The sequence below is a fragment of the Gadus macrocephalus genome, chromosome 15 (assembly GCF_031168955.1).
Source record: "Gadus macrocephalus chromosome 15, ASM3116895v1".
NCBI lineage: Eukaryota > Metazoa > Chordata > Actinopteri > Gadiformes > Gadidae > Gadus > Gadus macrocephalus.
In genome coordinates, this window is record NC_082396.1 from 1,230,958 (window position 1) to 1,255,957 (window position 25,000).

The 25,000-nt window shown below is 48.8% G+C and overlaps 5 protein-coding genes across 7 annotated transcripts in view; 2 read left to right on the forward strand and 3 right to left on the reverse strand.

Moving 5' to 3' along the window:
- Positions 1 to 321: 321 nt before the first annotated feature.
- On the forward strand, positions 322 to 1,359 carry nanp (N-acetylneuraminic acid phosphatase). The gene is made up of 2 exons (XM_060074025.1): positions 322 to 517; positions 694 to 1,359. Exons 1-2 carry the CDS (start codon positions 428 to 430, stop codon positions 1,345 to 1,347), a joined length of 744 nt encoding a protein of 247 aa, XP_059930008.1. The 5' UTR covers positions 322 to 427; the 3' UTR covers positions 1,348 to 1,359.
- Positions 1,360 to 1,483: 124 nt separating this feature from the next.
- On the reverse strand, positions 1,484 to 8,648 carry polr1b (RNA polymerase I subunit B). Its single transcript, XM_060074020.1, has 15 exons — positions 8,405 to 8,648; positions 7,829 to 7,996; positions 7,445 to 7,591; positions 7,037 to 7,169; positions 6,650 to 6,786; positions 6,295 to 6,518; positions 6,030 to 6,201; positions 5,593 to 5,761; positions 5,220 to 5,501; positions 4,983 to 5,116; positions 4,589 to 4,759; positions 3,547 to 3,703; positions 3,227 to 3,423; positions 2,881 to 3,131; positions 1,484 to 2,745 (listed from the first exon to the last, which is right to left on the reverse strand). Exons 1-15 carry the CDS (start codon positions 8,579 to 8,581, stop codon positions 1,869 to 1,871), a joined length of 3,396 nt encoding a protein of 1,131 aa, XP_059930003.1. The 5' UTR covers positions 8,582 to 8,648; the 3' UTR covers positions 1,484 to 1,868.
- Positions 8,649 to 8,946: 298 nt separating this feature from the next.
- Positions 8,947 to 15,593, reverse strand: ttl (tubulin tyrosine ligase). Its single transcript, XM_060074024.1, has 8 exons — positions 15,049 to 15,593; positions 14,712 to 14,912; positions 14,370 to 14,448; positions 14,034 to 14,266; positions 13,742 to 13,877; positions 13,190 to 13,459; positions 12,720 to 12,863; positions 8,947 to 12,321 (listed from the first exon to the last, which is right to left on the reverse strand). Exons 2-8 carry the CDS (start codon positions 14,878 to 14,880, stop codon positions 12,063 to 12,065), a joined length of 1,290 nt encoding a protein of 429 aa, XP_059930007.1. The 5' UTR covers positions 14,881 to 14,912; positions 15,049 to 15,593; the 3' UTR covers positions 8,947 to 12,062.
- Positions 15,594 to 15,934: 341 nt separating this feature from the next.
- fignl1 (fidgetin-like 1) lies at positions 15,935 to 19,304 on the forward strand. Of its 3 annotated transcripts, none has more exons than XM_060074022.1 (2): positions 15,935 to 16,257; positions 16,970 to 19,304. In XM_060074022.1, exon 2 carries the CDS (start codon positions 16,987 to 16,989, stop codon positions 18,913 to 18,915), a length of 1,929 nt encoding a protein of 642 aa, XP_059930005.1. In that variant the 5' UTR covers positions 15,935 to 16,257; positions 16,970 to 16,986; the 3' UTR covers positions 18,916 to 19,304. The 3 variants fall into 3 exon arrangements, with proteins under 3 accessions (XP_059930005.1, XP_059930006.1, XP_059930004.1); XM_060074023.1 differs by having other exon boundaries at positions 15,935 to 16,192; XM_060074021.1 differs by lacking the exon at positions 15,935 to 16,257 and adding an exon at positions 16,265 to 16,879 and having other exon boundaries at positions 16,951 to 19,304.
- Positions 19,305 to 22,979: 3,675 nt separating this feature from the next.
- The window catches only part of ikzf1 (IKAROS family zinc finger 1 (Ikaros)), an 18,208-nt gene continuing 16,187 nt past the window's right edge, over positions 22,980 to 25,000 (reverse strand). Inside the window, 4 exon segments of the mRNA XM_060072938.1 lie at positions 22,980 to 23,636; positions 23,638 to 23,783; positions 24,323 to 24,427; positions 24,947 to 25,000. The exon segment at positions 24,947 to 25,000 is cut by the window's right edge and continues 72 nt beyond it. Coding sequence (XP_059928921.1) covers positions 22,998 to 23,636; positions 23,638 to 23,783; positions 24,323 to 24,427; positions 24,947 to 25,000 — 944 coding nt within the window. The 3' untranslated portion in view covers positions 22,980 to 22,997.

Consider the following 25,000-nt stretch of genomic DNA (forward strand, 5'->3'; position numbering starts at 1 on the left):
GATGGGGTAATATTCTTATCTATAATAAAGATTATTCATATAATATTATCAGACAATATCACATGGTGTCTTTGCAGTGCTATTTTATATTGGGAATAGGCAGACAAGACAGATATAGTTTCGTACTAATAGGCCTCTGTTTCCTTTAAAGTAAACAGTGCAGGCTGATCCTAGAAAGAGTCTCATTCGAATACATGTCCCTCCTGATGTAAAAAAAGAAAGAAAAAAAAAAGAAAGACCATGGCTTGTAAATTGATCCATTCCCGCCCCTCTAGTGGACGCAACGAAGTGTCGCGCTGTTTTTAGAACTACAACCATATGACCCTGAAAGGAACCGCAACCGATTCGATTCCGAAGTCACTTCCGCGTGTGTTTTACGTCGAGCTCGTGTCAAATAAATTAAAACACCAAGAACCGATACGCCGCAATGGACCGAAAGCCCATTGAAGCGATATTGTTTGATTTAGACAACACACTCATTGAAACTGCACTTGCATCCCGTGTTGCAATAGAAAAGGTGAGGTTATTGAACAATTCAATCGTAGAAGGCTTTAATTACTTTGTTTTTTTTGGTCTGAATAATACATTAAATATAAAAGAGACGAATATATTTATTTATTCAATAGATTACGATTCGCGGTGGATGCAATGACACGTGGTGGATTTATATGTTGCATTTTGTTGGTATTTTAGACAAACGACTACCTGCAGAAGACACGGGGCCTTGATGACGTCAGCTTGGGCCACATCAGTGAAAAGTTCAAACACAAACTGCAGCACGAGACCTTTGACCCAACGTCAGGCGGCTCTATAGACGAGCTGCGGGTGGACCACTGGGAGCAAAGCATCCAGGAGGTCGCCGGCAGTTGTACCAGATCGTTGGCTGATAAATGCTACTATCTCTGGAAAAGCAGCCGTTTGGAGCTTCTCAGCCTCAGCCCGGAGACATGCGCCCTGCTGGAGGCTCTGAGAACTAGATACAAACTGCTTCTGCTCACCAACGGGGAGACTCAGACGCAGAGAGAAAAGATAATCGCGACGAATTGCGAGAAATTCTTCGACTTTATCGTAGTGGGAGGTGAATTTCCGGAGCAGAAGCCGGCTGTTTCCATCTTCAACCACTGCTTCACAGTGCTTGGCGTAGAGGCGAAGCGTTGCGTGATGGTTGGGGACTCTCTGGATACAGATATACTGGGGGGCTTTGATGCTGGGGTGCGAGCTACGGTTTGGATTAAGAACTCTGGAGCGTCGCAAGACGTATGTACAGCGAAACCCGACTATACCATTCCTACTGTGCTAGACTTGCCGGGCATCTTGGTGGAATTGAATGAATATAATGTACCTTAGGTGCAGAAGGACTGCCAAATTATATGATTCACAATTAGGTCAGGATGAATGTCAACATCACAACACTACATTTAAATATAATCTTTTGAATAATAGCCGTCTGTGTGTGCGTTTATTAAAATACTTCAATCATAAACAGCTTTTATACTGTAGTCTTTATTACTCTCTTCAGCAGAATTTGAAATAGCATAATCATACATAGAAACGCCCCTCTGTTTGTTACAGAAAAGAACATCTTATAAAATCGATGATATGATGCATCTTTCAACCCCTATCCCCCCATCATAGAGCCTTCTCATCCATCTTTAACCATTGCATTCAAACCAGCTTCACAACCCGTCTTCAACATGGCTGGTCTTGCTTTGGCTGAATTCCACGTATAGAAAAATATCTTAAATACAACATCACAAAATCATGCCTCCCTTGCTCAAAGGCACCATGGCCGGGTTCCAATCCGCATGGAGGAACCCAAACCCCCCCCCCCCCTCGGTCCACACGACCCCCGGGGTGAGGCGGGGGCCTCACTTCACGTTCAACTTGACCTTGATGTTCATGGCGGCGAGCTCGGCCACAAAGTAGCGGAAGACGTACGGCACGTTGATGGTGTCGATGGTGTCGCTCCGGCCGCACAGCATGCACACCGTCTTGCGGTGGCGGATGGTGGAGTTGTTGGGCTTCTCCAGCAGCGGCGACAGCAGGCTGCCGCACGGCACGCACACCTCCGCCTCCGAGCGGTCCGAGCAGTTGAAGAGGCGGTCGTGCAGCAGGAAGGAGGTGCCGTGCGCCAGCAGCGCGTCGCGCTCCATCTCGCCGAAGCGCACGCCGCCCTGCATGTTGCGCCCGCCCACCGGCTGGTTGGTCACCTTGTCGCGGGCGCCCGTGGTCCGCACCTGGAACTTGTCGGAGACCATGTGGCGCAGCCGCTGGTAGTACACCACGCCGATGAAGATGTCGGCCTCCAGCTCCAGGCCGCTCAGCCCGCTGTACAGGCGCTCCGTGCCGTAGTAGTTGTAGCCCGCCTCGCGCAGCAGCACGCCGAAGTGGTCCAGCGCCGCGTTCTTCTCCGAGAAGGTGAAGGGCGTGGCGTCGTGGCACAGGCCGTGCATGGACGCCGACTTGCCCGCCATGCTCTCGATGAGCATGCCGATGGTCATGCGCGAGGGGAAGCCGTGGGGGTTGAAGAGGATGTCGGGCGACATGCCGTTCTCCGTGAAGGGCATGTCCTCGGCGGGCCACAGCCGGCTGAGGATGCCCTTCTGGCCGTGGCGGCTGGCGAACTTGTCCCCGATGGTGGGGTTGCGCGGGATGCGCACCGTGATGCAGATGCGCTTGAAGGTGCCCGTGCCCTGGTCGTTGCTGCAGATCTTGATGTTGTCCACCACCGAGCTCTCCTGGTTCCTGCCGATCAGACAACCGCAAAACATTTGATCGGACTCGGGAACGAAGGGAGTACACCTCCGTGAACGGGGGAATGAGCTGAACGAGAGCCAAGCTCAGGGGGGGGGGGGGGGGGGGGGGGGGGGGGTGACGTACTTGTAGTAGATGATGTGGCTCACGCCGGTGTTGAGGTTGATGTAGCTGTAGAAGGGATCCCCGTAGCTCAGCTTCGCCCCGATCTGCGGGAGTCCGTCCGCGTCCAGCTTGTCGCACACCTTGGGGTCGGCCGGGTTGGCGTGGAACACCAGGTTGTCCTCGCCCTTCATCTTCTGCGTCAGGTCCACCATCTCCGTCTTGTAGATGCAGCCGTGGGCGAAGCCCCGCTCCCAGGACGACTTGTTCACGATCTGGAGGAGAGGAGCCCCAAACCACAGCAGGTCATCACCTCGTCCCGCTCGGCCGCGACGGGGAAACCCGACTCTTAAACAGGCGGAGGTCTCACCATGGCGTCCTCCATGTCGTAGCCCGTGTAGGATATGACCGCCACGACGGCGTTGGTGCCGATGGGGAACTCGTCGACGCCGTAGTGGTCGTACATGACGGGCCGGACCAGCGGGCTCTGGGGGGTCTGCAGGCGGTACAGCTTGTTGTCGGAGCGATTCAGGAACGCATGAAGCGGGAAGCCCATCGTCTGTTTACCTGCAGGGACCGAGGTGTGTGTGGGGGGGGGGGGGGGGGGGGGGGGTTCATATCGAGTGGTGGGTGCATTTCAACATTTAATATTCAAGGGAATTCAAACAGAGGACCGATCGAGGCCTTTACCCATCTGACACTGGTACATGTTCCTGGGGCTCTGGTTGTGGTCGCAGTAGGGGATGAGGTTGGCCACGACGCTCAGCATGGTGTGGGGGAACAGCTCCTGGTGTGTGGTCACGCCCGGCTGGATCTCGTCCTCCATGACGCCCACGTTGATGTAGAGCTGTGAGAGGAAAAGGGAGAGCGGGAAATGTCATTAGCTAGTCTTGTAAGATGGTCCAGATATTAAGGTTTGCGTTTCCCGATGAATATCACTCTGGCCTGGGCTCTGCAGCAATTGATGTCCACATACGGCCTTATGTTGTTATAAAAAGTCGAGCCATCCAAACCGATTAAGAAAACGCTCTTCGGAAGAGCGTTTTCTTAAATCGGTTTGGATGGCTCGACTTTTTTAACAACATAAGGAGACATTCTCCTCGCAGAAAAGCCTTTCGATTGATCTTTAACAAGATTAGGTCTATTTCGTATCAAACTGCTCCGTAGATTCCCACTCTTTTCCTTGGCACATCCGTTGTTTTGAAATTCTACCGTCTGCGGCACTCCTTAATATTCCTCGACTGGAACCCTTCTCCCCGCAGCACGGATTTAATCATTTAGTATTCCTCGGAAGAGGCCCAGGACAGCGTGTTCCACTGAGGGAAACAGAATGTACACTCAGAGAGCAGGTTGGTCTCATCAGGCTGGTCATCTCTCCCCACCCCCTAGACTAAGTGCCCCCGGCCCATTCTGCCGGCGACTTGAATCCGCCCTGCAGCAGAAGGGCCTGGAGAAGAACAATAAAAAAAATTCTGCCTCCTATTAGGTTTTGCGAGAGCCAATCACTAAGCTGGCTTTTCCCCCTGGCGCGCTATTGGCTGGTTTAACACAATGGCGACAGGGAAGCGACGGCAAGCAGCCAATCGCGTAAAGAGTAATTTGAACTAGGCCCGTTGAACACGCCTCTTGTACTGAAGAAAATGACAGCAGCCTCCGCGGGCCAATGTGCAACCTACGATGGAGCTTGATCTGTCCTATCCCGGTCCACCGCATGAAAACCGTTCCCACGCACCTGCTCGAAGGTTCCTATGAGCTCCTCCTTGCCCAGGGCCAGGTTGCGGACGGGGCGCATCATGCGGCAGGTCGTGGTGAAGATGAACAGGCCGGGGTACATGCTGGCCTTGCCCGTCTTGGGAACCAACACGATCTCGGTCCACGGGGGAATCCTCTTCTCCCTCAGGACCTGCAGAGGGACCATGTGGCGCATTAGCAGGAGACGGGTGCTGGACTATGTAGACTGATGACTGAGTTCCAATGTTAGAGAATAAAGAAGGGCTAATGTTCTTTTTCACAAAAAAATCCTCGCGACAAAGGTTTGTACTAAAAGCAAGATATTTATCGTAACGTCTTGAGGACTCTTTAACTGAATATGAAGCCACTGGGCTGAAGGCTAACTGAACCAATACCTTAAAGGTGCGCAGTGAATCAGCCACCAGGGGAGCGATCTCGTCCTCCACCCAGCCCACCACGTTGCCATCCAGGAGCACGACGTAGCATTCTGAGAAGGCTTTACTGGGCATCCCGTCCACAGGGGTGACACCTATTGCAACAACACAGTGGGGTGGGATACGTCAAACATCTCTCTCTCTCTCTCTCTCTCTCTCTCTCTCTCTCTCTCTCTCTCTCTCTCTCTCTCTACCCACCCAAGGAGCAGAGCAAGCCGGGCAGGCTCACGGTGGACCAGCTCTGGGTGACCATTTCACAGCTGGCGGTCATGTGGTTCATGAGGCCGCAGGGCTCTCCGTCGGGGGTGTGGACGGGACACAGGAAACCCCAGGACTCGGGCAGCAGCTTGCGCACGGTGGTGGTCCTCATCTTGGCGAAGGCGGCCCCTCGGTGAACGCAGCGGAAGTGAGACAGGTAGCGGATGAAGTTCAGCTTGTCGGCGACGACACTCAGCCCAGAGTCCTGCATCATGCCCAGACCTGGGGGGTGGGGGGGGGAGTTAGGGCTCGGTGTGAGATGGATGAAAGCATTCAGAGTGAACAAATCATCACCATGACTGCACGGCCGTACCAGATCGGGAAACGAGAGTGCCGGTTGCGAGGAAGTATTCGAACGCCCTGGTGATCTCAGTGGCCTTCAGGAACATCTTCATCATGGAACCGGAGCTCAGCTGTTCCATGACTTTGCGTTTCTTTTTCATGTTCAGCATTACGCTGGTCAACCAGTTGGCCATCCGCTCCTGTTTGCATTGAGGAAAGGATGCCGACGGAAAGGATTACAACGCTTTCCCTTCCCCTGATGGAGAGACTCGCCCTATTGGAGCATGTTAGTCACGTGGTTTTGAACATCATCACGTAGGTTTCATGTGATCAGCAGGCACACTAGAGAGTGTACCATTTACCCTCGTAAATATGGCACCTTCCCAAATAGGCAGCAGTGCATGTCATCAGACGGAGGTGACTTGAACAACGCTCCCGCCGTGTGGTGTGAGGGGCGACACCACTTGCCTTGAGGAAGCGTATGTACAGCTGTCCAGGTGTGAGGGCCTCCTGGGTCGTGAGACTGTCCAGGTTCTCGTCCGTGCACTCCTGCTTGGCGAACGTGAAGAGCTTCCTGGTCATCATGCACAGCAGGTAGAACTTCTCCACGTTGGACTTGAGGTGGATGCAGATGCACTCCCTGGTGAAAGCAGAAACCGTTAGATCACATGACTGCACCACAACAACAACAAGGCCAGCAGCATGACGGATGGGGACGGTGATGGGGACGTACTCGAGGAGGTATTCTGCAAACTGCTCATTGGTGTACCACTCGGGCAGCATGAGCTTGACCCGGAAGCGTTCTCCGAGGTAGTTGAGTGTCTGGCTGCGGGTCACGCAGTCCTGCTCCATGACCATGCGCAGCATCTCGGCGGCGCAGCTCTTATAGAAGCTGTTGTGCTCCTGGCCCTTGATCAGCTCCTGGTAGATCTGGAAGTCTGAGAAGTCCACCAGGGCCTGAACAAAACATGTTGGGGTTAGAACGTAGCACTCCATTCCAACAACTCCTAGACCTCAAGACACTTCACATATACAAGAGTGAGCCGTATTGGGGCAGAAATTATAAGCACAATATAATCCCTGATTACCTTGAGCACAAAGCCAAGCGGTAGAAAGAAGAGCTCTTTGTTGAATATGAAGTTCAGCATCATGGTGCCGTTCTCCAGGTAGTGAAGGTTCATGTTGACGGCCGTGTGCTCCTCCCTAACACTGTGCATGGAAACACCTGTAGGCACAGAACACGCCCACCCGTTAACAAACTGGACGGTCAGCCAGACCGACCCGTTAACAAACTGGACGGTCAGCCAGACCGACCCATTAACAAACTGGACGGTCAGCCAGACCGACCCATTAACAAACTGGACGGTCAGCCAGACCGACCCATTAACAAACTGGACGGTCGGCCAGACCGACCCGTTAACAAGCTGGACGGTCAACCAGCCATCCTGACTAATGATGAATATGGTTTGACCTACCGTACTGAGTGTATCCCTGGCCCCTGGACTTCCACTTGGGCCTGCACAAGACTATCGGGTAATTCCTCCTCGGCATGATCAACAGGCGGATGACCTTCTCGATCCCGTTAATGATGAAGTAGCCGCCCATTTCCTATTGAGGAGAGAAGAGTCGGTTTTCACATAAAGCAGATGGATGATGTCAGCTGTCTTAGTTAAGTCGGTCTGCATCAGAAATACTAGTCGTTTAAACACTTTTTTCATACGAGCATACAAGAGTTGAACCAGGCTTTTTTTGGCCCAATTAACAAACGTATAACAACAGTATTTTTTACAAAGCTTCTTATCATAAATTGAATCATTCAATTGAATCGTAAGGAAATTTAGTAGTCAGAATTATCCCTAGTTGGTGTGGGATATATCTGTTACCTGGGCTTCTTCATGGTGCTCGATCAGCTGTTTTGGGGGAAGGCCGTGCAGGTTGCACAGTTTGGACTTCACCATGATGGGTACCTGGCCCAGGTACTGTTTGATGATGCCTTTGGGAACACCATTCACCGACCAACTTATATCTGCCTGGTAGACAAACGATGAGGCTCAGATTACAGCACAAGGGGATACTGGATCATAGTGTCCCAATTGTTGTCATATTCACAACATAATATGTCACTGGCAGTGGGATAAGAAAAAGATGGGCTACTTTATTAAATGCTGTGTTACTGATACTAAACTACTGCTACAAAACAATTAAAAACACGGTTAACCATTCCTCATGGTTCACACACAGCTGGCCCCTTTTAGAGGATGACTTACCACAATCTTTGACTTGTAAGAACATTTTCTTGCCCTGCACTCTGCGGGGAACACCCTCAGATCCCGGCACACCGTGCCTTTTGCCACCATTGGTTTCATAATGGTGGCATCGACAAAGGCGAGGGAGACTCGGTCATTATTGTATGTGAACTCCAACGGCCGAATAGCCTGAGAAAAGAAAAAAACATGCAAAGTAAAGCAGGCTGCACATAGTAAGTGACACATATGATCATGTCGGTTTACATGAAACCGTCGTGCATTGAAAGACTTGAAGAAGGGTTAACATAGCAGGCCTTGATCATGGAATGCATGGTTCAATTAGCTCCATCTTTATTGTGTAATAGCTTTGTTATAGTCGTTTAGCCGTGTGGATACCGCACAAGTGCAGTCCAAAATAATTAGTAATTACTTAATTATTAATGGTTAATGATTTATCCCTTAGATGTACACATCATGTAGCACTGTGCTGAATGATCTCCAATAGTGACCGGGTCCCATATTTTAACCCATAGTCCTTAACTTTAGAGTTAATTACTTGGTTCAAGTTTATAAACCTTATTACACAGGAGGACTGACCTGCACCACGCGACTCAGGCCATCTGTGACAGCTTGATCGAAGGACTCCGTGTGGGCTTTAGTAATGTCCTGAATGGCAGCATGTTGTTTCTCCTTCGGGACGCCGAATCCTGGTTCCGATAAATGCTTTAAACTTGGACCTTTCGATAGATCATCCCACTTAGTTGAAAAGTCCATGTTGCTGCAGTGGTTGTTTACCACATGTGCCTGTGATACCGGAAGTACAACCCCTATGTCAGCCGGAAGAGAAAACTGTTTTCACTGTATGAAGTGACGCGTCTTCCATTCGCTTTTGGCTACTTTGATATTATTATTTAATTATTATTTATGTTTATTATTAATAATTAAATAACGTTTACTTGAAAAATAAAAAAAGGTCATATCTACGAACACGTTTTGTGTTGACCTCTTTCAGTTCTGAATTCGCTTGATGGCTCGGTTTGATGAAAACTGAAGATATACAAGTATTTAGCCTGATTTACTTAAAATAAATTATAAAGAAGAATCGTTTTATGTATTAATAAAGTTGGATAAAGACAATCATGGTTTCGTGCAGGTTTTAATAAAACATCAAAACATACAGAAACACACGAACAGCATTTACTTATTTTGACTAGTACGGATGCCTCCTTCTAGGTGGTGACCACCTAATCTTCCAATCTGACATTCAAAAATAATAACATTTAAAAGCACTGAAATGTATCTGGAAACAAACAGCAATGTTTTCTTTGGTAAGAAAGAGGACCCAAAATGTATGAGGAAAATACCGTCTAAAAATGATAGGATGTGCAACAAAACGTGCATGGCAGGATATAACATCAATGCTGTTCAAGAAATAACATCAAACAGTAAACCTTCAAAGGTATGGTAACAAATTCAGAGCGTTACAATCAATTGAATAAATGAAGGTGCATTTACATGCAGGAGGTCGATTGCGTCTATCTCAGGCAATACAACAGGCGATTCCCTCTAAGGCACCCCTTCCCTTTGATGGAAAGACTTTTTCCAGCAAGTATGTTTTTCTTTCAAATACGGACACTTTTTAATTTCCCCACATGATCAGCAGATATAAAGACATTTGTATATTTGTGTACATCGTCTTGTCTCAACAGAAATGCCATTTATTTGTATTTCTTTATCAAGCAACACATCTGGGTAATGCTTCTACACATCAAAGCATGTGGATATTCACACGTATGCATCACCACTGAGAACATGATATTAAGTCATTACACTTCAATTATTTCCCATTCCACAACCACTGATGTTTTGCTTCATGGCTGCATTTCTTCATTTCTCAGTCAACATGTAAACACCAGCACACAGTAAATAAAAACATAAATAATGTCCATATACAGGCTGGGAGAGTACTGTGAAAGTGGATCTGTGTATGCCATTGCTGACGCTGGACTAAACAAAAAAATACATTGGAACATGAGGGACACTTTTGGGCTGAAGAGCTAAGGAAAGACCAGTGGATCTTTATTGCAAATACTAAAATAAATGTACAAAAGTCACACAAATCATGTAGAAAATTAATGTTTTTTTGTGTTTTTCTCAAGACATTGCTAAAAACCAGGCAAATACGATAATACTGTTTACGCTATAGTGTAGCAAAATGAGTACAAAAACAATGTATTAAATTAACAAGGTGAAATGGCAGTGATATGAGGTTAATGAGCCAGGTAATTGAGTTCCCCTAGGCTTGAAGCTTGAACAGTGAAGGTTCATCTTTGGTGAAGACAAATCAAAAACGGTTGAAACTTAGAAGTATTGGAAAAGTATACAGACACTGATAAACTGCATTGGTCTGTATAGGGCTTGTACATCATAATGCATCATGGGATGTTTTTGTTGGCGATGTTCGGCCATATTGAAAGGGCTCAAGAGTGTTGCAGTACTGTACGATCATAAACCAACATAAATATACCGTAAATAGGCGTAGCTTGTTTTGTCGGGACACATGCACCCCCATCAACTAACAGCTCACACTGTCCAATAAAACGCATTCATTGTATCATTGTGATGCGATGTACAAGCTCTATACACTTGAATTCTTCCAAACAGAATTGTCTTTTTCCTGTTCTTTAAATAAATTCATTTTTAAGAAGCATTTTGTAAGTACATGATTTGCATTTATAAAGAGTAAGAAATAATAACCATTAATCATGTTATATTTTAAAGAAATAGGCTAGCATTAAATCAAGTTATTCTTAGTGCCAAAAAACCTAAAGAAACGATAAGAAGTGTCATTGCTTTCCATAATCGTCGAGTTTGATAGTTTAGGTGTACTTTTTTTGCAATAGAAAAACATAGATTTACACTAGCCGTATCAAATATGATAGGATTATTGTACTGAAGCAATGCTTTCACCAGCAGGAGACTATGTGGTAAAGTAGTGTTACTACCTGGGACAGAACAGCCGTCTAGTGTCCTACCCAGAGCTCAGCTAAGCAGGTGCAAGGATGCGTGCATGTGAAAATGAAAACACAATACTAACTCACTTCCACACTCCTTCTACCCTTCCAACATTAAGTAATCTGATTCTGCAGCATTCACACAACCAGCATAGAGGAATTCGGGACTGCACTATTATACTTGATTTGGATTTTGAACTTGTGTGTTCCTCCGTCAAACCTTGGCAGCGGGCCATTTGCAGCGAGAGGAAGGACTGAAGGTTTCAACAAACTCCTCCAGGGTAAAACCTCAATAGACCTCATTAGGACTTCGATCATCATCTGTTCAGCAAACCAGAAAGACATCAATCCTCCCCCTGACTTTCCCTTCCCGATTCATTACTGCCGAGGCCGACGGGAACACAAAGACTTGACTGATTCTTTTAAAGGGAGTGGGGGCTTGGGGATTCACAAAAGGCACTGCAGTTCTTCTGACTTATCCATTATCGGTTTCCATCTTCGCCCAACGTTTGTCCATCCTTATCCATCCAACGGAAGCATGGGCGGTGGCGGGCTGCACCACACTTTTTCTAAAACTCATCCTTCAATTATTATCCATCTCTTCACTTGCCTCCTCCTCCATCTTCACTTTCAATATTTACATCCAAGTCTTTTATTCACTTCCCCACGGGCCCCACGTCCTGGGAGTGGAGAACACATTCATGATCATGGAACACAGTATGCAGGCAGGGGCTGAAACCCCCCCCCCCCCCCCCCCCAATACTCAATACACACCCCACCCTGTGAGGGCTAGGTGTGTAGTATTGAGGGCGCGTGTGGCTTGGCACACCCACAGCCTTCTGTGTGGGGCAGCATAGGGCTGGGCGATTAATCGAATTTCGATCTCGATTTTGATTTTAGCGTCAAACGATCAGAAAATTAACATAATCAAGTTTTCGAAAGAAAGTGCAGAACAGCTGGATACATATCTGTACATTATTTTAGATTTGAACTTTTTCTTTTGGACCATTTTGTGTATTTTTTTAAGGCGAAATTTCAAAGTTCTCAGCTACAAAGTGTTTTTGAGAGGGACATGCTGAATAAATACATAATTTTTTCAAACTCAAACAAATTATCGTTTGAATAATCGTGATTTCAATATTGACCAAAATAATCGTGACTATGATTTTTATCCATAATCGAGCAGCCCGAGGACAGCATGAGACGAAGCGTGGGGGGGTCACCGAGCTCGGGGGGGGGGTCTACAGTCTGGTGAAGGGTCCCACGTGAAGGGGCCCTCTCAGCTTGGGGGAGGAGCATGAGCCAGGGGTGATGGTGGAGAAGGACGGTGAGGAGGAGTATGGGGTGGAGGAAGAGGAGGAGCCAGAGGAGGAGGAGCCAGAGGAGGAGGAGCCAGAGGAGGAGCCAGAAGAGGAGGCGGAGTCGCTGCCGCTGTTGAGGTTGAAGACGCTGGAGATCGCCACGTCTACGATGCCTTGGCAGAGCTCCGGGTACAGCTTCCTGTAGGCGGAGAAGATTATATTATACAGAGTGGCAAAGATAGCCCTGCCTAGAAGCAAACTTATAAAACAAACCCTGGAAATGTCGCTATGGATCGATACATGCAAGCTATCACGCTTATCTAGAAAGCACAAGGAGTGCCACCTCTATCAGATGCAAAGTGATGATACTGCGAATAATATCCAGAACCAATAACCCTCCTTAAAACTCAATACATTTCAAGACTCCCAGGAGACATGAGGAGATACAGGCTTGGCTCGAGGAGTCGTCGAGCTTAACAAAAATGTGCCAAGTCAAGGAGAACACAGAGGAAGAACACTTGACTGATATATATACAGTGGCATGCACACCGATACCATCGGATCAATGAGTGCAGACGGGGCTGCCGCGGTACTCACTGTGCGCAGGCCGGTGCCCCGTTGATCTCTATCAGCCACACCCTGAAGCTGGTGTCCACCATGAAGTCGAAGCCAAACAGCTGGAAGCTCTGGTAGGACAGGTGCTTGGTGGTGATGGAAGGCTCCACGCACGACAGGCAGCTCCTGGAAGACCCAGATCACATGAGACGGTTGTTAGGGGGGCTACCTCCATCTCAAACACTGCACTGTAAACAACCATCCCTCTTTTTAATAGGGTCGCCAAAAAGACGTTTATGCAATCGCGATGACGGATAAACTAATTAGACTTGATAGATCTAACAAAGGAGTACTCCAAACACACTCAGCCAGAGATGTTTGAAAGTGAGTGGGAGGAAATACCCAACAACCTTCTTGTTTCAAGCCTTTGAACACAAACACAAAACAGCCCCCCCCCCCCCCCCCCACAACATGAAACCATCAGACACACACAAACACACTGTGGGGCCTACTTGATGATCTGCTTGATCTGAGGTAAGATGGCGGTCTCCAGGGTGACGTGGTGGGCGCTCAGCAGGTACTGGCGGAACTCGTCGAAGAACAGCTCGTTGCCCTCCTCGTAGCGGCCGTAGTTCTGCGAGTGCTCCTTCTGGATGCAGTGGTTGGTGAGGTGGCTGGTCATGTCGTCCAGGTCGGCGCTGTTGTACGGGTCCGAGGAGGTGCGCAGCACGCCCTCCCGGTACAGGTAGATGTTGTACTGGCTGTCCACAAGCACCCAGCTCCTAGCGAGGAGAACCCATCGCACACAGGACCCCGTTAGAGTCCGGAGGACGATGTTAGAAGCTGTTCACCGCTGTTCTGAATCCCTCTCAGAGCCACCAGAAATACAGTGTTTTTTAATTATTTAATGGTGATGTACAAACCGGTGTTATTGCCGAGTTCACTCTGGCTCTATGAAGGGGAATATGCATCTCACTGTGGGCCTGTTAAGTTATTTGAGGCCATCATTGTGATGAACAGCTCTTGAAAGTATTGGACATGATATTGACATTGACCGGACTTGCCTGATGTCAAACTTGCGATGGCCAGGCTCGAGCAGCAGGGGTTTCTCCAGGTACTTCTGAATGATGTGGACCTGCCCCTGATTATCAATGTACTCCAGTAACTGATTCGCATCACTGGATATCAAAATACCAGCACCTGCAGGAAGAAGTTGAAGAAGTTAAAATATTTCCACTGAAACGTTTGCATTTTAGAGTCTGTATTTCATTAGATTTTCGTAATATGGTCAACTTATAGTCTAATAGGAATGCCTAATTCGATTCAGACACACAAAGCGCAAGCAGAAAGACTCGCCTTTGGCTCCGGCGGATGACTTGGCGATCCACACCGTCCCTTCTCCGCTCTCTTTCCTGGCGTGGTAGGAGGCCAGGAACACCTCGCGCTCATCCGTCTTGGGGTTGCTCTTCAGGTGGCTGATGCCGTTCTTAGCCGGGGCCACAGGGGTGTTGAGGTTGGTGGGATAGATGATGTAGGACTCAGGTAACCAGGTTGAGGCGTCCGACAGCTCTGGGCTGGTCTTTATCAGTCTGCGTGAGGAATGTCCCAGTAAAGCAGAGTCAATGGTCAGCTATTAGCTAATGTCCGATGAATAATTCATTCGTGGAGAAAAATGTAACATGGTATACATACTTCACAAGTGATGCTTTTCTGCAGAGTTTATCAGCACCTCTATAATAGTTGACCAGTTGCACCAGTCCAGGTTCGTGACCTGTCCAGACAAATGTAATAAATGAAGAATTGCATCAACTTTCCATAATGTGTACAGCCTATCCCTTCATGGACTGCAGAGGAAGACGTCAACACTTCTCCGCATCGACATGATGGAGCAACTATTTTATGGTTCAGCGGCAGCCCCAGAGCATTTTATGGAAAAGATACCAAGGTTAACAATACATAAGATGCTATATTAGGTAGCCTTCGTTTGAGTTTATCTTTCATTCAATTACAGAACAAATAAAATGTAACATTTACCTAGGCGTCCAAATGGTAACCTGTTCCGTTCCCCAAGGATCAGGTTAAATCTGGGATTGTCTCGTTTCAACCTCTTCCAGTGTCCAGTCGAAACAAGTATTTTCGCAACTTCTGCATAAACTGTACTGTTGTCGTCCCGGGTCACAAATGTATATACAGGGGAATTCATGGTGGTAGAGGTCGAGAGGCTGTGATGATGATCTAGGAATAATAATAACACACTGTTGTGCAAAGCCGGCTGGTTGGCTCTACAGCAGGCGGACTGGCGAGGGTTATCTCCGCAGACGCAATTGTTTGTAGCATGATAATAAGTCCGTCATATCCAGTCCAGACCTACCTCCTCCAGAACTCCTTTCAGGCGTTATGCTACAGTCGATAAACCTACAAATGATCCATGTATGACACTTTGTGTTGGCTGAAGGACATAGTTTGGGTTGGATGGGTATCCCTGGATTAGGGCGTGACTGCTATCGCCCTCAGTTCACGAAGCCTCTCCCGTCTGGACCTCAGATTATCTCCCCGGCTTGCTAACTGACCAATATCATTGTTAGCCCGCAAACTTTAGCACAAGCTTCTTTAAATCCAAAACAGTATACAGTAAATGAAAATGAACAAATGGTTGGCCGGAAAACTAGGGATCGAGATCGCAGTCACGCAATCCAAATGGTCTACGCGCAGTATGTCTATTATTCCCTATTCTCTTGTTGAACCCAGTGTCGTCTGTCAGCCATGCAGACAGACTACCGCAAACCGTGCCTGGTTCTGGGTAGTGTAGTCTACCCTGCAGTGTATAGGCTATTGATCGATTCATAATTGGATTTTTGCGCTGAACTCATGACCTGAGTTTATCGATACAAGAAATCCTCAAAATGTTCATATTTGCACGTGTAATATTTCTTAATAATTACTTATATGTATTTTGGCATCATACAATGTACTTAATATCCCAGTATGCAATTCGGTTAACATAGTTACGGTAGGTCTGCAAAATTGCCACTAGATGGCATTGTGGACTTTTTAAATCTAAGGTTTGCTGTGAACGAAGCAAAAATAATTGTTAAATAATGTTTAAGGAAATACTATCATGTTTTCAAAGTCCCCTGTAAGTCATAAAAATTGCGCAAATCTTTAGTGTTTTTTTTTTTTACATCAAAATGTCAACCTTTAAATAAAAACAACAATTAAAACCACACACGAGGTCCACCCGGACTATGAAACCGAGCGCACCAGCATGGTCTTGTTGACACCGTTCCAATTCTTTTACCTTCCCTTCAGTTTTCCCTCGTCTTGTGTTTGCATCTTAATTGCCATTTTACTCTTATGTGAAAACATTTAATAAAGTTTATTCCCTCAATCAAGTGTACGTAAGAGTGCGGTCCGTAGTTCTTGAACTCGAAGGTAAGCCCTAATGGCGGTATTGTAACCAACTAATTGGAACGCAGCCCTCGTTTACGCTTCGTGGATAAGCAGCTGGCGGGAAGGTTGGTTGTTGTGGACTTGTTGTGTTGGTCATGTATATTTTAACAGGAGCTTATCGCAAATACTAGTAAGTGACCTTCATAGATTCCTGCACATTTGGATTTGTTTCTTGGCGCTGTTGTCAAGTTGTTGTCTGACATGGTGTAGAATCGATGATATTTAGATTATTTCTATTGTCAGTATTGAAGTACTACTGTACATCGTGACGTCACATCGCAATCACCGCCTTAATTTTGGAAGCATAGGATCATTGAATTTACCTGTTTTGAGTTCATAATGTTTTTGTTTTTTTGTTGAGTAGTTATTTGTGAAACGATTAGTCGTTACAGGGGGACATTGTGACACTGCCTCATACTGCCACACGGTTGGCAAAGTTAACCATGTTATATTTACGTTGACTACATCGCTCATTAGTCCTCTCAATATGGCAGAGTATTGCAAACAGAACATCCCATCCTATGATGCATTCTTATGTAGCGATATAAAGCTCAATGCTAAGCTATAAGCGTCATAACTAAATCCAATTACGCCCAGTTTATAACAACGGGGATGCCGGAGCACATCAAAAATGTCCAGCCTCTCAAATGCCAACTATTGGTTTTATAAATTGAAATGCCGTTTGGGACGGTGGTCACTGGCTAACTCGTCAGTCCTGCTGTTCCTGGGGTCATGTATTTGTAATGAACGCGGTCCTTTCTCCCCGAGCAGGCTGGCGCAGCCCGGGCATGAGTGGCCCACACCTGGACGAGTGGCAGCGGAGGTCCTTTGTCCCCGAGCAGGCTGGAGCAGCCCGGGCATGAGTGGCCCACACCTGGACGAGTGGCAGCGGAGGTCCTTTGACATTTCATCCGGCGCCTGCACACCTGAACAGACGGCCGACGCCTTCCGGGCGCACCTCCTCTCCATTCAGTATGCATGGGCGAGCTCCCAGCTCTCCCGGGCCGGCGCCGACAGCCTGCTCAGGACCTTCTCGGAGCGCTATGCCGCCGTGCTGGACTCCGACGACCCGCACGCGGGGTTGAATAACTATGCGGAGAGCGCCCTGCACCTGGCCCGCAGTCAGCGCAACCACAGCGACGAATGGGAGTCGTCCCTGACGGCGGGGAGCGTGCTGGAGCTGGCCTGCGTGCAGAGGATGATTCAGGCCGGGACGGAGGGGGGGGGCGGCGGCGGTGGCTCCCGGGTGGAGCCGGCAGATGTTAACATCTGTGTCGGACAAGAAGGCCGAGGCAGCATCGCTCCATTATTCAAACCCTCAGGAGCTGAAGTGTCCAGAACGACAGAGGGTAGCCACACCGCGGGCAGAGCGCCGGGGGCCGCTGCAGAGAGGGGGCGCGGCTTTGAGGAGGGGACCACCGGCGCCGACGCCTTCGGCCGCCTTCCCGCGTGCGGCCAGTCTTTGTTCGGTCAGGCGGCTCCGGGGAACTCGGGCCTCGCCGTCGCCGCGCACAACCAGCCGTCCGCCCCCTTCCCGCCCTCCAACGCTGGGAAGCGGAAGAGTTTCTACAACCAGACGGGAGAGACCTCCAGGGACGCGGGCGCCAAGGGAACGCACCGAGGCCGGAGCGGCTCTGAGACCCGGGCAGCAGCGGGGAACTTCCGATCCGCTCGGGAGCAGTTCATCGTCGAGCAGCAGAAGAAGAACTCCCATCAGCCCCAGAGAGGCCCCGCCCCCGGCCTGGCGGCGGCCATGAAGAGGTCCCTCGGCGCCAACCGGCCCCGAGGGGCCGCCTCCAAGTTTGTGTCGCCGCTGCCGAGATCCGAGGAAGAGGAGGGCGGGGCCAGCCTCGACGGCAACCAAGAGCCCCCGGTCGTGGACGAGCGGCTGAAGAACTTCGAGCCCAAGATCATCGAGCTGATCATGAGCGAGATCATGGACCACGGGCCCCCGGTCGCCTGGGACGACATCGCCGGCCTGGAGTTCGCCAAGGCCACCATCAAGGAGATCGTGGTCTGGCCCATGCTGCGCCCGGACATCTTCACGGGCCTGCGCGGCCCGCCCAAAGGCATCCTCTTGTTCGGGCCCCCCGGCACCGGCAAGACCCTCATCGGGAAGTGCATCGCCTGCCAGTCGGGCGCCACCTTCTTCAGCATCAGCGCCTCGTCGCTCACCTCCAAGTGGGTGGGCGACGGCGAGAAGATGGTGCGTGCCCTGTTCGCCATCGCCCGCTGCCACCAGCCGGCGGTCATCTTCATCGACGAGATCGACTCGCTGCTGTCCCAGCGCACCGACGGCGAGCACGACTCCTCGCGCCGCATCAAGACGGAGTTCCTGGTGCAGCTGGACGGGGCGTCGACCGCCGCCGAGGACCGCATCCTGGTGGTGGGCGCCACCAACCGGCCGCACGAGATCGACGAGGCGGCCCGCCGGCGGCTCTCCAAGCGGCTGTACATCCCGCTGCCGGAGGCCGCCGCCCGCCGCCAGATCATCGCCAGCCTCATGGCCCGCGAGAAGAACGAGCTGAGCGCGGAGGAGCTGGAGGGCGTGGTGGCGGCGGCGGAGGGCTTCTCCGGCGCCGACATGACGCAGCTGTGCCGCGAGGCGGCGCTGGGGCCCATCCGCGGCCTCCAGCTCAGCGACATCGCCACCATCAGCCCCGACCAGGTGCGGCCCATCCTCTCCCGCGACTTCCAGGACGCGCTGAGGGCCGTGCGGCCCAGCGTCTCGCCCAAAGACCTGGAGCTCTACGAGGACTGGAACCGCACCTTCGGGTGCGGCCGTTGAGACCGACCGGATTGTTTCCTAATGTTTGTTTCTGTTTCCTCTGGGTTCGGTACATTGTCGGGGAAACTGTTGTTTTGATACAGTGACTTGAATATCTGTTTTTGTGTTTTGAGTTAATATTCGGGTCACTGTTTTCTTAATTGTTGTTGTTCTCTGGTTTGCGTTCCCTTGTGTGAGGGAGCTTGAGAGGTGGAAACCTGCATTATATCTGTTTGTTAACCGGTGGACCTGGAGGACTGACTCGCTGACCTGGAGGTTAATAACCACTTTCTACATTCATTACCAAACGACCTCCATAGTTCTCTGTTTGCTCTCACACACAAAACTGTGATGGTTTGTGAGTTGTTTTTCCTGAAAGTTGTGCCTTTAAATAAACTTAAAAAGAGGAATGGTTGGGCTTACTTATTATATATTATTCAGATTCTTCATTCCGGTGGAAAAAGCCTTTCTGTTTATATACTACGTATCTATAGTATAACGTGCCGTGGCTTGTATCGGTTGCTAATATAGCATGATACTGAGGGACATTCCCATGCACTTCCGCTGAGTCAAGGCGGAGGCAGTGAGGTTGTTCCCTTGGCTCCTCGTGCTCCGGCAGCGGCCCGTGTTCCTGAGGCTGGATGAGCCAATCACGAGTGTGGAAGTTGGGCAACAGTGAGCTCCTCCTGGGTTGCGTGATAAAGAAACAGCACTGTTGTTGCGCTGCCGGTGTGGCCAGCAGAAACGGCCCGCAACGGTTAAATCCCAATAAAATGCCAACAATTAGATTTTTGTTCTTACCTGATGCCTTAGGTGCAGTTGAATTGATAGGACTGTGTCAGTCTATAAAAGTACAACAAGCTCAGTGTCTTATTATTGTGTCCTGTATTGTGTCCGTCTCTTTTACTCTTCCCATCGGAATCTGTATTACATCCATATGGTTTCACTCGTTAATTCACCGTACCCTCAAAGAACAGAAACTATCATAGACTGTGCTCAGATGAAATTAAACATTTGAGAAATACATTTATTTCTCATCTTTTTGTCAAGTATCTCATCAATATTTCAGCGACGCACTGCTTGCCAAAGTATTGTTACTTTTTTTAATTAGCCAGCAATGGAAGGAGACGCGCGTCCCCATGGGGCCCGGGGGGGCTCCTCAGAACTCCGGGGGGGCCCTTTGCTGGATCGGATAGGATAGCATCACTGTCCTCAGAATATGGAGGCAATAGACGTTTCCCAAGGTCCCCTGTGCTTGTATCTTCATTTCCTGTGTGTTAGCTTGTTAATGTGATTACAGGCTGTATGATTGCAAGCACCCAAAGTTGTAATTATAGCTTGCGTGTTACTGATTAAACCTGTCTTGCCAAACATTTTAAGTTCAGAATGATCCAATCTTACACAGCAAGGCACCATTGCTATCAGGAGTAAGGGGTCTTGCTTATCTCGTAATATGCATATCGTTGAGCTCGGAGTACCTTAACATTTGAAGGTTTAAAAGGCCCTACACCTTGACTTGTGACATATTGTTTATCCCACGCAATTACTGTGATGATCTAATTTTATGATGCTCATCCAAAACCGTAACATCCATCTCCTGTCCTTCTATGGCTTTCAGTTTAGTTTTATTTGGGCAGCTTCCTCTTCCCTTTTTGACCTTTCGACTGACTTCTTGGTTAATGAATATGGAATGCTTAAGCCACGGGCTACTTCCTATCCTTAATGTGCTGCACCCGGTGGCACACTGAGTCTGCATGCAAAATAAGAACACTTCATTTTTGTGTTTTGTATGCGTCTTTAACAGTTTACATTTTGAATAATGGGTATTTTCACAATGCATGCATTCTTACAATATCGCATGTCGGTAGAACATAATACACATGTCATCGTGTACAACGACGTCCTTTAAAACGCGTGTTCAGCTTGAGAGAGTAGGCCTCCTACTCAGACATGTAGGCCTACACTGATGCCTAGGCAGTGATCCCTTCGGATCCCCATTACAGAGCAAGTGCAATCATATAATAAAGCTCTGATTCTTAAAACGGCCAGTCGACTATTTCAAACGACTATTTCAGTCGACTGGCTGTAAAAAGAAATAAAGGAAGTGAGATTTGGGATTCTGGCTAGGAGTTGGTTGGCCAGATTATCCCTCTCATGCAAATACCCTCCCTACCCCGTTAGGTCCCAACGAAGCGTGGGGGACTCAACTCTGGCCGCAGCTGCTTCCCCTTTCTGACGAATCTCGCAGCAGCCATCTGGACGCAGCTATGACGGTGCTAAAGGGAGCTCCACGGTGCTCCTTCAGCCGAACTGCAAGTCCTCCAGAGTCCAGACGAGCTGGATTCCTGTAGGCCTACATGATAATCGATCATGGGATGTTTTGGTGGGCGATACTAATTCAACGTAAATATGCCGTAGCCTTGGCTGAATTAAACGTTGTTGTGCCACGTCTCGCATGAGAAAAGCTGTGGCGGTTTCAAACACTACAATGGCTTCTCATAATGACACCTAATTTCACGATTGATTACTAAACAATGAGGTAAAAAAAAACATAATTACCAATACAATAGATATCAATCCAACGCTCCCGTGCGAAATGGTCATCGTGAGGTGACGTCGTGATGAACCGGTCCGGATAAGCAGCTCCGTCCACGGCCGTAGTAGGCCTCTATACCTTCAGAGAGAGGACAACCATACAATCCAAAGAGGATTTATAGTGTAAAGCCTAATCACAGCAAAAAAATCACTCTAATATAAGTGTAGGTTATACATAATAAAACGCATATGAACTACATAATGCTGTCGCTTCCATCCTAGCGGCGGGAGATTTGTGCTGTTTATAATCCCATAAATTGCAAAGAGCAAAACTAAAGACGACAGAGAGCAGGTAGTTTATGGGTAAAATATTGAGAATGTAGTAGGCTATGGCAAATACTGTAGGCCTACACAAAAAAGTTAATTTACATCTTTATGTGATTTAAATACAGGAGAATGAAAATAATTAAGCAAAAAATAAACACACTCGATAAATCACTTATGTAAAATACAATTTTATTTATATTTCGCAAGCATGAAATGACCTTTTATCACTACTGTTCATTGACAAATAGACACTTGTCACCCAGCGGACGCAACACGGAAACCAGGTGACCTTTGAACTTAGGGAGGAAAGGATTCCAGCAGCAGTCAGTTTTTAAGCTTCATGTCACGTTATAAGGTCGGACAGGAAGTATGCAGTCAATATTACTATTCTAGAAGAACTAAATAAAACACAAATAAATACAAAAACATACTGTGACCTAAACAACAGGAAAGGCAATAAAACCAAGATGTTTAAGACAAAAAAAGTATAATAAGTGTATATTGAATACAGTAAGGGGTAGTACGCAGTGGTCATTCTTTTTAATATCCTTTCAATATAAAAGGAATTATTTATTCTGATCCCTATGCATCATTGATATTTTTATATTTTATGATATTTTATATTTATATAAAAAGATCAATAAGAGGACATAATACAGCTGCCATGAATAGATAAACAACCTCACGCCTAAATACAGCACAATGATGCCAAATAGCAATGTTGAACTTTAACGGGCTATGATAACAGCACATTGACCAAACACTTTCCATGGCACTGAAACTCAAGATAAAAAAAAGCATCACTCTGTTCAATTTGCATTTTTGGTATTCTACAAACATGCATTTTCGGTATAAAAACTATAACAGTGTATTTTACAATGGCGTCTTTAAATAACTTTGTGTGTATGTGTGTGTGTGTGTGTGTGTGTGTGTGTGTGTGTGTGTGTGTGTGAGAGAGAGTGTGTTTGTATGCATGAGTGAGTATTCACGCAACATAGAGCAAGGGTGTGTGTGTATGTGTGTGTATTCGTCTGTGTGTGTGTGTGTGTTTTAATGTCGGTTGAGCGTTCCTTATATGTACATGAAACATTTCGTCTGTGCAGCCCCCCCAGGCCTCAGTAGCGGCGTTCCCCCCGGGCCCCCCCCCCCCCCCCCCCCCCCTTCAGTAGCGGCGTTCCCCCCGGGCCCCCCCCCCTCAGTAGCGGCGTTCTCCCCGGCCCCCCCCCCCCCCCCCCCCCCCCTCAGTAGCGGTGTTCCCCCCGGGTCATGTGGGAGGAGAACTCGTAGCGGTCCTGGCTGCGGTGGCCGCACAGGTTGCACTCGAAGGGGTCCCTGAAGCCGTGGCAGCCCATGTGGATGGTGTACATGACGTGGTCCAGGAAGAGCACGCGGCAGTGCTGGCAGCGGTACGCCCGCACCTGCTCCCCGTCGCCCGTCACCACCTTGAAGCCCTCCGAGGCCAGCTCCACGCCGGCCCGGATGGCGTCCGCCAGCTGCCTCTGCTGCTCCTCCTTCACCAGGGGCAGCACGCCGTTGCGCAGCCCCCCCGACGCCATGTGGTTGGCCAGGTAGATGAGGCCCGGCCCGGCCCCGGCTCCGCCCCCTCCCCCGCCGCGGCCGGCGGAGCGCGGCTCCTCGTTGTTGCTCTCCGAGTCGGTGGAGTCCCGCCCGCTGGGGGGGCTGGCCGAGCCGTCCTTCTCGCTGGACGACTTGGACTTGGAGAGCAGCAGCAGGTTCTCGGCCGCGCTGTCCTTGGACGACAGGCCGTTGCCCGCGCCGCCGCCGTCGCCGCCGCCGTCGGGGTTGGGCGGCGGGGGGAGCTTGGCGTGCAGCGAGGCGTACATGGAGGTCAGCGCCGTGTCGCCGCCCCCCCCCGGAGGAGGAGGCCGGCGAGGTCTGCACCAGCGGCCGCAGAGACTCCGCCCCCAGGTAGCTGATGGCGCTGTTGATGGCCTGGTCCATGACGTGGGGTTGGATCATCTCCACGGCCCCGCCCTCGAAGGACAGCTCCGACAGACGCTTCTCACCTGGGGTTGGGGAGGGGGGGGGGGGGGAGGGGTTAGGAGGGCGGGGCCACAGCGCCACACAGATCTCACTCTCGTTCCTGAGGTTTTGGAGGTGACTATGTTTCTAGGGTGTCACACAGGGTGCAGTAAGAACTGAAACGTTGCTGTGGTTAGAGTTAGAAGATATTGACGTTTTCAAAAGCCTTGTGTCCAATTCCAACTTGGTTGCACGGCAACTAGTATAATCATCGTAGTGCTTTCGTTTTATAGAATTACTTTATTTTTACATGCAATACGACAAATAATTAAAGACCCATTGGTTATTGGGAATAATTTATATAGACTACAGATTACATGGCATGCACTCCACAAAATGGAATTGTTATATTGTTGTGCTCTGCTAAAAATGCTAAATATTTTAAACATTATTTCATAGCTCAACCAGCTGAATGTTAAATTAAGCAGGGTTTCTTGTTGTAAAAATGCACAGATTTAGTTTGTATACAAAAAAAGCAGACTCCAGCCCTTACCCATAAACCTCTGAGGCATAGTGCGCTTACGTTTAGCTACATTATTAGCTAGTCTGTCTAGCACCAGAGCTCTCTCGGATCCGGTTTGGCTTAAGTCTTCCCTCTGCTCATTCTGGTTGCTTTCTTCCTTTACTACTGGAAAGCAAAACAGGAAATAAGTATTAAAATTGTATTACATCTGACCTGCTCAAAAATAATAAATCGTTCCCTCAGAGCACAATTATTCAGACCTACGAAGCATTTGTCTCATTACTACTATAAATGGAGATGTTTACTGACGTCACGTTTCTTTAGTCTCAAATCTGTTGCTAAAAGGGAATACGTTTAAATTGTTGCACCTCAAAGCGATATCTATTCATAGATTCATAAGTTCAGCTGCCTTTCTTCCCATGAACAAAGTGCCCGCCGCTACTGGAGTGTCCCTTCAATTAAACAATAAATAGGAGGGAAAGAGGAAGTCCTTTTACTCGAATTCGGTCTGACCTGCTAAACAGTCTCAACAGTCGTTGTGACACTATGGATGTGGTGACCTGCATAGTGAGAGCATGTGCTCAGGGGGCGAAGTAGGTCGCTTGTGGCTGGCTTAGTGAAGGGGGGCTGAGGGAGGCTTGGAAGGGGCGGGGGGGGGGGGGGGGGGGGGGGGGTGACACGGACCTGTGTAGAGGCTGTTCTGGAGCCCCATGCACTGCAAGTAGTGATGACATCGCT